The 11,082-nt window shown below is 38.8% G+C and overlaps 1 protein-coding gene across 1 annotated transcript in view; it reads right to left on the reverse strand.

The window, feature by feature from the left end:
- The window catches only part of ASPG (asparaginase), a 50,860-nt gene that overhangs the window by 8,620 nt on the left and 31,158 nt on the right, over nucleotides 1-11,082 (reverse strand). Inside the window, exons 10-13 of the mRNA XM_009327680.1 lie at nucleotides 8,659-8,778; nucleotides 7,539-7,634; nucleotides 6,484-6,647; nucleotides 41-127 (exon numbers count right to left, since the gene is read on the reverse strand). Of these exons, the coding sequence (XP_009325955.1) occupies nucleotides 41-127; nucleotides 6,484-6,647; nucleotides 7,539-7,634; nucleotides 8,659-8,778 (467 nt within the window). The remainder of the gene's footprint in view (nucleotides 1-40; nucleotides 128-6,483; nucleotides 6,648-7,538; nucleotides 7,635-8,658; nucleotides 8,779-11,082) is intronic.

The raw sequence follows: 11,082 nt of genomic DNA on the forward strand, positions 1-11,082 counted from the left end.
ATCCCAATTTTAGGGCCACCTCACCTTATATCACATTTACCTGCTGAGTATCATTCCAATGTTCTCCAAGTCATGGCTTGAAAGGTGCGCTCCCGTTTCTCGTAACAAATTAATCACTTGTATGTGCCTTTATGAAAGGAATAGAAAAAACGGAGAAAGTGTCTTGACTGGTAGGTTTTTTTCCCTTAAATCCAGCATTACTCAAATACACAGTCAGTCAGTGAAAGTTCTTATATTATATTCACATTCACCACCATCACAGAACCAATGAATCTTCTCCAAGGTGACAGATGTAGTAAACAGATCTGCCCTCCCTATCAAAAAATCATTCACATACTAAGCTCATGGAAGTGTTAAGTTCAGCTCTGAAAATGGAAGAGATGCATCCCTTTCTCTTCAAAGAATTTTTATTTTCTTTACCTTTGTGCTAGCTTAACTTAACACTTGAAATATTAGTGATTGAAATACACGCAAACATTGAGGACATTTATTACATAGCATCATTCCTGTATTTTACAGAACACAATGCCCATATATACCAGTCTTAAATAAAACATGTCTTGCAGATAAGCAACGAATCTTTAGGTTAATGTAGAAGCTAATCAGGTTTTTAGGGCTTCAGAATTGTGGTAAGTGTTCTTATGAACCTCCCACAAAAGCAGACCTTTTCCTAACCCCCTCTTCCCAATACCTTTATTATTTATTTCCACCTGGAGTCTTTAGGAGGTCTTCCTTGCCCTTTCCTTTGTGATAAAGGGACAAATAGATATTTAAGCACTACCAGCCAACTCCTATACCTTAGTAAGACGCTTGAGAAAGTCTATGGAAAAGGCTGGTCTCAAAATGTACTGCCGTGGGTAGAAATTAACATGACAGATGAAAAATGTGCAAAATACATTCTTCACAAGTGACCTAGTGAAAATTTTAGAACTAGGTTCCAAAAGGAGGTGACAACGTGATCCTCTGCTAAACAAATGATGTAGTTCACAAATCCAAACACAGTTTTTTTTCTCCAGAAAGAGCATGATGACACCAGTAGATCAGGAATAGTTGCCTAGTTCCTCTTTTAAGTAAGTTGCTGTACCATAACACTTCAAAATAAAGAGTTAGGCATATAATTGTAATAGGAAATATATGGGCTTTCCCAACCCATTACTTAAAAACTCATCTGTATTAATTAAAAATAAAAAACAAGCTCACATACACATTCTGCTTAATCCCTTGCATTTTCTTGGAGTGCCTTTCCATTTTAGAACTGGACTAAACTGCTTATCTAATCCCTCTGCTTCTTTTTAGGAAACTCCATCTTGAATGAGAAGTTAATTTACAGTTATCCATATTAAGCCTATGTAACCTTATGTTTCATATAAGATCTTAATTTATAAACTAAACAAAGAACTGTACAGATGCTATAGGAATCATTTTGCTTTTCCAAACATAGGTTATTTAACCTGCCAGACAGATTTATTTAAATTATACTTTGTTTCAATTCACAGCCAAAAAAAAATAAATCTTTCTTTGTTTCATGGCAAAGCATTGCTGGAACAGCACATGCCGCAGGTTTGTTCAGTTATCTAAAATATTTTCTCAGGTGAGTCCCTTACGACATGGCTAGTCATCCACAAGCATCTCCTTGAGCCAGCAAATAATGGCACGGCTTCCTATTTTTCAGTCTGTGGTGTATGAACTTTTTAGTTCAGTCTTAAGCAGAACAGTCATTAGCTGAGAAGAAATTTGACCTAAAATAGATTAAAGTAGAACATGTTTGTTCACTCAAGCTCACACTGGGTACGGAACTGAACATGGGGAGTGTCTGCTTACTCTCCAATGACTGCCCTGGAGTATTCCCCATTTCCCACCCTATACTCGAAATCACAGCATGAAACTAGCACATTTTAAAATAAAAGTTATGCTATGGGACAGCACTAAAAGATAAAAGGCAGCAAAGCATGTAATATTGTGTGGCATCTTCCCTCAATGTGCTCCCCCTTTGAAGTCCATATCTCTGGATTCCAGCAAAGAGCCAGGCTTTTCTTTTCCCCTGTTGCAACTATTTACTCCACACTGGTAGCAAGATTCCCTCCAGAAAGCACTTCATGTCCCACCTACACCACACAGCTATTACTACTCTGAGTGGGACTCTATAAATCTTTGATACAGACAGATCTGGGGGCATTTACCCCACACATTTAATACAGCAAATTTAAATGAGGAAAAAAAAGTGGTTTGAAATAAAATAAATCTTTAAGTGTTGAAACTAACAGTCTTTACAATAAATGCTTACAATAAAACATTTCTAAATAGAAGTACAATGTCCTGATGACTGGGAATCATTCAAAATCACGTTTCTTGGTATGGTGGAAGAAGAGGACATGTTGTATACCACTGCTTGTTAAGTGAAGGGTAAGGGAGCAGAAGAATAGGGACAAATAGTAATGCGCAACTTAGAAGTGCTAAATTTAGTACTGTGACTATGAAGAGCAGATCCGTCCAAGAAAGCAAACGGACCACCTCTCACATTCCCATCACTCAACATGAAAACTATGTGGGAGGTAAGTCACACTACAGCTTGTTCCTACTTGCACCCAAACGGTATCTACATTCTGCAGAAGCTGAAGCCCTATCCAGAGTACCACTTCTGCTGTCTTGTACTTACCACAAGAGCATTATTCGTATTTGAAGGGGCTGGCTGAGAATTTTCTGATACAGTCTTAGGCACATGAGAGGTATTTGTCTTTAGAAGTTGTTCTTTAAGTGCTGCTCTCCTGCAGCTTTACAAAAGCCTCACAAGGGTCACAGTTTAGCTGATCTGAAGTTCAGCTGATGTCATGAGCCATGAACTTCTTGGGAACGGTTCAAATGCGATTCCCATTCTAAGGTGACAGCAGAAAGCTGAGAGCAGAGCAATTGCTGGACAATGAAAGTTCAGGGCATAGAGGGAAGGCTGACGTCACCGTGTTAGCCTGGGGTGTACAGCTGCTTGTCCAGTCTAGCCCCATCTGATAAGCAAAACCATGAGGAGCTATTGTCACCTGTGAACTGTTCCTGATTCTCCCCTTTCTTAGTGTGCTCTGTTACCAAACTGTGGCTCTTGGTCAGACATAGGCTATAGAAACAATGCTATTTTGCATACGTTACTTACTTAAGTTAGCCTTTTGATACTACCACTGTCATTCATCCGCTCTCTGAAGGAAAAACCAAACAGACAAAAAGTGTTTCTAGTGTGTCCTCCCTGGTAGATTCCATTATTGATAACACTGGAGATAAAAACCCCAATGTATACTAACATTTTAATGGATCAATAGCAAAATAAATGAGTCGGTGTGGTCTTCAACTTTCACTTCCTATGAGCGAAGTCTGAGTTCCAGATAAAGACATCTGAACTTTTACCAGTTCGTGAGGGCTCTGGATTCACAGCCATCAAGGTGCCGTACAGTACGTATCATCTTAGGCCTTGACTTGGCAGACACTTATTAAAAGTGAATCGACTTCAAAAGGGATGAATCACCCATGTGAAATTAACACGCACGTAAGAGTTTGCAGGATTGGGGCCTTAGGGTGCACACCTTCCACCAACTCTCTTTAAAGAAATGCAGGTGTAATGTATATCCAAACTTGACTGGCTTCATTCTTTTTAATGCTTGCTCCCCTAGCAACTGGAATGGTTATGGCAGGATCAGCTTAGTTTCACTTGTTCGGTTTTCTGCATGGTATCAGTGGGAATTTTACGCTCAAATACTGTAAGGACAGGCTTCAGTGCACTTCTGGAGCCAGTGGTGGTTAGATTTTCACTCTGCCTTAGATTTCCTGAAGTAATGTAAATATTAACCTTGCAAAATAGCAAGTATTTAAATTCATATTTATGTGGGAGGTAATTTTACTGCCTCTAATCTGATGTTCTCACAGCACTGTATGAGCAACTCCCCATTTTCAACCTTTTACCACTGCTCTACAAGTAAATGGAAGTGCTTTTACTACAGAAAATATACACAATTTTTATTCAAGACATTTTCCTGCTTAGAGAGTTTCAGTTATTAAAAAAATATTATTCTATTGTTTTGAAAATGAATTATCCCTTGAGGGTACTCTAAGAAATTAAAAGAATGCTACTAATTTTGATATGTCAAGCAACTGGCCTAAATTAACAGTGGTCTGTTTAGCTTCATGCATAAAGTGAATGAGACTACATGCAAATTGCAGAGTTACAAATGAAAAAGTGGAAATGCAGTAGTTTATTTCTTATTTAGAAAGGGACTCCACATTTTACCATCTAAAGAAACAAAGAAATAGAAAAAAGTTTAAGAGACTATCATTGATATAGATCAAGTTGCTGGTCTACCAGCTGACAGTGCGATGTTAAGATGCTTTTAAGAAAAGACGTAACTCCTGATCATCCTCACAAATTATTAAATGGAAAAGAGAAATCAGTCATCACTATATAGGTTTGCATGCTAGGTTAAAAGGCAAGCCACTGAGAAATGTGACATAAAAAACTGGAAGAAAGCTATTTTTAAGATGAGTGGATACTGTACTGCAGTTAAATGCCAATTAAACAAATATTAATTCTCAGAAAATGGGATTAAGCTGATGCAATATTCAGTAAAATTGAGTAAGTTACAATATTAAACAGTTTAAAGCATTGACTGCTCATGAAGATCAGTTTTCCCCCTTCCTTCTCTGCCACTCCGTACACTGCATCAGGATAATCTCTTCACTTTCAGCACGCAACTGTTTAATAAGTAGAATTTAAATATTTCTGTAGCAGAAATCTTTTCAGTGGGTATCTAATTACACACATATACAGCTGTCTGATCCTTACCATTCTCCTTTATATGCTTATCAGTGTGAAATGCAGAGTGAGTACACAGGAGATCATAAATACACATTTATGAGATTAGTTGTAAGTCAACTCTTCCTCTCATTCCAACAGTAGAAACAAAAAGAGAAACTGAAAATGGTTATGGTGCAGTTTCCTTTTACAATTCCCTATATCAAAATGGGTGTGCAGTTTTAAAGAGCTTAAGAGTCATAGTAGGAGTCTAATATAGGAGTGGCAATGCTAAGGAATCCAAACAACAAGCTCATGTGAAATTCCTCAGGCGGTAGATGGGTGCGGTAAAAAAAGTAGGTGCCTGATTTGCAGGAACATCTCTCATGGTATCTAATGCTTTAGCATTTTCTCACATTGGACCGGAGCCATCTCTACTCGACTGCGAGGTTATATGTTTGATTTGCTGTTGGGCTTGTTTTTGCTTTAAGACTTTAAGGGTTTGCAACTGAAAGGCTTATATATTCATGAGATAAAGCAACAACTACAGAGCCATAGGGGACCACGCAGCAGGTATGGCAATAGCACGGTGTGGCCACACAGGACTTCAAGTCTCAAGTTAATAGAGCCCGTTGAGTTTTCTATATCCGGTCTTTGGGACAGAATAAGCCTTCAAGTTATTCCTGCAGCCAATGCAAAACCAGGACTGACAGACCTCCCAGGGAGCTAACTCAAGCCTGACAGACCAGGTGAACTTGTCAACGTTAGAAAGCTGTAGGAATATTTGGGGACAGACATCCATGAAGACCATGAAAATTCTATCACTCCTTTACAGAAAAAAGCTTCTCCCCTGCGATCATACAGACTGAATACGAGATAAGGAGCTGAAAGTGGATCAAAGAGACAAGAAGAGATTAGGGCATGCAGCTTCTAACACGTTAGAAGACCAATGGCTCTATGAATCCCCAGGCTATATAAACTGTTTTAAAATTAAATGTTGATATCTGATAACTTTTATATTCTGTACTATGGCCATTCCTATGGAATATACAACATAGAAAAGACCAGTAAATCACATGTCCGTGACTACCGTTCAAGAACTGCTGACATCCAGAACAACAGGAAGAGGAAATCCACAAAGCAGGCAGAGCCATGCAGCCATCCCACGTAATTATGAGTGGGCGGAAGGGAAAAATCAAAAAACCGGTCACCCAGCAAGAGACTCAGGAAAGCACTGGTGGAAGGGAAAGATTAAAACATGTCAACATGCTGGTATATTTTGTGCTAATTGAAACAGCCTGGTCTTGATGAGAAAGGACAGGGCAGAAAGAAAACAGACAGCCCTTGGTCCTGTACTCTCACTTCTGACAGTGATCAGTTTGGCTCTGTTTTATCAGGAAGCCTCTTAACAGAGCGGAGTCCTGAAATTACGGACAAAGACTTGGCGGGAAGGCAGCAATAAGTTACCTTATGCTAAAATTTTGCATGCATACCAAGTTGTTTGCTTTCATGTCATACTATTTTAAAAAAATTTTTAATTTAGGCTAGTCACATCCTTTGAAATGAAGGTGGTTTGTTTGTGTTATTTTAACTGCTGTCATTTACACATGACTGCTGAGACAAAACAAGACCAAGACACAGGGATGGACTTTAAATCCAAAATGATAGAAGTTTTATAAACTTTACATAGAGTGGTGTATAAATTATTTTGTTACCTGAACTTGATCGCATCCATCAGAGGGGTAGATCCGTATCTGTCTCTAGCATAAACAGTTGCGCCAGATGTCAACAAATACTCAACTAATGGTAAATGCCCTTCAGAAGCTGCAATATGAAGTGGAGTTCGGCCATCATAGTCCCCACAGCTCAAGTTTCCACCCTACAAAAGCACAGATCCTTCACATACTAAAAAGATAATGGCTGCACATTAAGTTGTTGGTACAACAGTAGATGCATACACCACATTTTAATTCTGCCACCAAAATGTTAAGCTTGTCAAACTAACTTAAAGTTTATCTTGTGGCGTTGGTTTAGCACCTATAAAGATATTTATTCCACCTTCCGCATGTTCCCCCCTCTACACGTATTTTCATTACAGCCCCTTCAGATATCTCTTTATTGCAGTACACCATACAGCAGCTTTGTGCCTATAGTCTGCTAATTTTACTTGTCTTAGTTTATTGTTATTTTCAAGATGTATTTATCCTTTCTCAAGGCCCATTACCAAAGTCTCAAGAGTAGGGTAAACCAAGGCGAAGAGAAAAAAAAGAGAGGCGTAGAAGATGATACAGGGAAATGCCTGTTTCTTTTTCCAAGTATAACCCAAGCAAGAGCTATAGGGAGAGCAAAAATCCCGAATTAGCACTGCACTGTTTTGCATAAATATAATTTTCAAGTTCTTTTTTTTTTTAATCATGACAGATTTACATCCAAAAGCTGGATACTATGAATATGCATAAAGAAAGTTAAGCGAAAGAAAGCAGCACAAACCATTTTAAAGTGTTCCAAGTTAGCAGATAAGAACTTGCATTTTAATCTACCTGTATTTTCACAGTTCAAAAGAAAATGTAAACAGCTGAGAACCAGATAGGGGAAAGAACATGCCAGTTTTGAAAGGCAAAGACTGAGAAGCCTAGAAACCAAATTGTATTAGTCAAAACACTGATTCTAAGACTTAGGTAGTTGCTTCCCAGTGAGCATAGCTTCCTCCCGTCATTTACAGCTCTATTTAAAAATGCATGTTTTGTACAAACTGTTAATTTTAGATTACCATTTCTGCTATGGCTTTTAGTGCGTCTATGTCACCCAGTTTAGCTGCAGCACAAGCCAAAGGTGGAATTAATGCATCTCTTACGGCTTCTAACTCCTGAGAAACAAATAAAATTGAACATTTAATATCAGTCTCGCCTCTAATATGATTGATGTCCAAGTCATAAAAACACTATAAAGCTTCCAAATTAGTCATTTGGTTATTTAAAAATGGTAGCATTTAGCTTTTGGAAGGAAAGAAGTCTCATGGTTATTTTACATTTTGTTGGTCTCACATCCACGAAGATTTGTATTCCTCCCTGGCAACACTACAGTTACCTGATTATCTATATGTACCATTTAAGGTGCACGCAGTAATTACCATCTCTGTACTGCCATCAGTACAGTAAGAGAAACAGCGCTGGCAGGAGTTGGAAAAGACCATACAGTCCAGTCTTCTCAAACCGTACTTCCAAACCTCCGCTGACAAGCCCCATAGGCCCCCTAAATATCCTTCCATTTCTCACGCTTACTAAAGAAAAACCATACATTCAGTATTCGTTAGCTACTAAAAATCCCATTTTCCCTGAAACCAAGCCAAGAGAAAAGCAAATACTTGTATCTTACAACCAATACTATATTTTCTGATTTTCCAGTTGGGAGGGACTAATATTAAACACCACAAATTACACTTGTGTAGTGCTTCCTTAGTATCAGCCTTCTATGACTGCATGTACAATTAAGCTGTTTTATCCGTTATTATTTGGATTGCTCCAAACTGTCAATACATTTGACCAGAAAAATACAAAGCACTTTTTCATATTGATACCCTGAATTACAGCAACCATCTGAGGCTTGTTATTACAACCAGCCAGGCAAGAAAATAAACTCAAGATGGGGCTACAAAGAGGGGAAAAAACAGTTAATACGTTTTTAATTAAAAACATTTTAATGTTATGCTTGTCATTGTGGCCTTTCTCCCTAACCCAATTGGTTAGCTGGGACACTCAGTACTAAAAAAATAATACAAAAGCTCCAATGTTCCATTTTTCTTTCAGCTTTGCTGTTCATCTTTAAGCCAGGTTCATTTAACTGAGTTTACAGCTTTATATGAGTTCAATTTTAAATATTTAAGTATATACCTCCTTGCTGCTGATACTTAGAGATTTGGCAATCACTTGAATAAACTTGCTATCTCTCAGAGAGATCTTGGCTCCTGTGGGTACAACAGTCATTTCTCCTCTTAGATTCTCACTCAGCATCTGAAAAGCAAGCAATCAAATCCTTTGTTAGCAGAGGAAAAATATGGTAGTAGTCTATTAAAAAACCTTAGGATCAAGTTAGAAAATTGTTTGGAGGAATTATGGAAACTAATTGAATGCAGACAAAAGATTAAAGAAATAGTTACTGTCCCATGAAGACTGCAAGTTTAAAAAGACAAAGGGGGGAAAAAGAAGGGACAGGCAAATAAAACTTTCTTCCAAAGCAAAGAAACCGAAATAAGCACATAACAAAACACTCCAGTTTTTAGAGTATGCAGACAAAAGTTTCCTAGTGGGGTAAGCTGCAGCCTACTTAAAAACACAAAGATAGTGAATAATTAGCAGAGTGAGGCTGAAGACCAGAACATTCTGAAATGCTGCCTTTTGCCACCATTCCCAAACCTCAGTACTCCTACACAGACTGTGTATGTAGGCCTCAAAACAAAGCCCAGTGCTGCCTGTGGACAGTCATGTATTTCAATGACTTTTCAAACAGCTCCATTAGCTCTGATTTTGTTAAAATTTGGCCACAGAGCCAGCTTTGAATGCAGAGAGGGTCTACAGTACTAGTCATTCAATATTAAAGCAGGCATGTAACAGTTTGCAGGATGGGTGCATCCAATACAACCAGGGGAAAAAAAAAAAACAAACCAAAAAAAGGTCAGCCAACTCATGTGTAGAAAGTGCTTGAACATGCTTGAACATAAAAGAAAAGAAAATACTCCAAAAGACAGGTTCTGGGAAATCTGGAGAACAGAGAGAGAAGCCAGTCATTAAGAAAAAGCAACTGGTTTCCTCAATTCTGACAATTTTACATATTGGCACCCTTTCACAAAAGGCTGCTGATGCAGCTATAAAGGCACGTAGTTATTTCAATTAGAATTTTAAAAAGCAGGATTGTGAAAGTTTGCAAGAAACAGATGTGATGTTGGAAGGAGGAATGCCCCAGGTTTACTTATGTCTAGGCATGCCCTTTATTAAAAAAAAAAACCCTCCAAGCACTGACAACACTGTAGCTGTCTGCTGGAAGAGTCCCATACACATGTAACTCAGAGGATACCGACTGCTTTGGCGCACTTTTAGAGTTTGACAGGTTAGATCATTGCTTTGCACAGGTAACCTTAGCAATTGGCACCTGTGCTAAATGCACCCAGTGCAAAGCCCTACGTGCCTTACTCAGTCCTACCAGCTCTGCAGCCATTTGCATGTGTCTGGGGGCACATTCCTTGCTTCTTCGTGTTGAAAGAGAATCCTAAAATAACCACGCCAGCTTCAGGAGAGCTTCCGTCTCTTGGGAGACTATTGTTTGGTGATATGTTTAGCTGAAGATATTGCCACAGACAACATATTTCCGGGCTTTCTTCTTCTCCTGGTCTCTACCACTCATTCCTGCCCAGGCAATGCAGCATGCTGCTCCCTTAGTTGTGCCAACACAATTGTTTGTGGGTCTGTACAATGAGTCAAATGAGGAAACTGATCCTGCTTAACTCAAAGAAATTGCAAAAGTTATTTTGTTTTTCAAACCATATAAAGGAGGTCCCGGCATCACCACACAAAAACTGTGTAGCACATTCCGAAGGGCAGCACATGAAGATGCAGGAGTACCTTGTGCCAGTGGTACCTAAAACGTCCTGTCACAAAGTCCTCACGTGAGTAAGTCAGCTATCTCACCTCAGCAAACTGGATCTCAAATTAACTTTTAACTCACACACCTAGGCAGGAAGCCAGCTGGGAAAGTTTCTCCTGTCCCAGGTCAAATAATCCTCTGTGCAAGAAGATTAAAGTCTGCATTAAAAAAAACAGGCTAGTATATATATGTTCCAGGGTCAGCGAGTATACCAAAGGGGCATCAGTTAAGAGCCTGGGTTTCTAAAGTGTATATACACAAACACATGCCATACCTCTACTCTTCCCACAGCATTATGTCCCCCATCAAGCATGTTCTTGTGCAGAGTATGTTCTTGCCATCCTCATCGAAGAAACACATAGCTCCTCCTCCTCTCATTTTTCAGAGCCAGGACTTTAGCAAACAACCGAAAGCTCAGAGCCTGAAACTGTTTCTAAGCACGGTAAGTGGTACTTCCAGCCACCCCACTTACGATCATAGGTATCCAAATATGTTTGTCTCAAGAGCTGCTACTGGTTGGAAGATATTGAGCATGAAATAACAATCAAAATTGTTTCAGTTTTAATAAAAACAAAACACCATCATAAGATACACATGTGCATGCAGTGCTTAAGTCTAGAGTGACTCATCATGATGTCATCTCCCAAAGTGTCAGGATTATGATTTCACTGCATACA

This window comes from Pygoscelis adeliae, unplaced genomic scaffold (genome assembly GCF_000699105.1).
Source record: "Pygoscelis adeliae isolate BGI_AS28 unplaced genomic scaffold, ASM69910v1 Scaffold130, whole genome shotgun sequence".
NCBI classification, from domain to species: Eukaryota; Metazoa; Chordata; class Aves; order Sphenisciformes; family Spheniscidae; genus Pygoscelis; species Pygoscelis adeliae.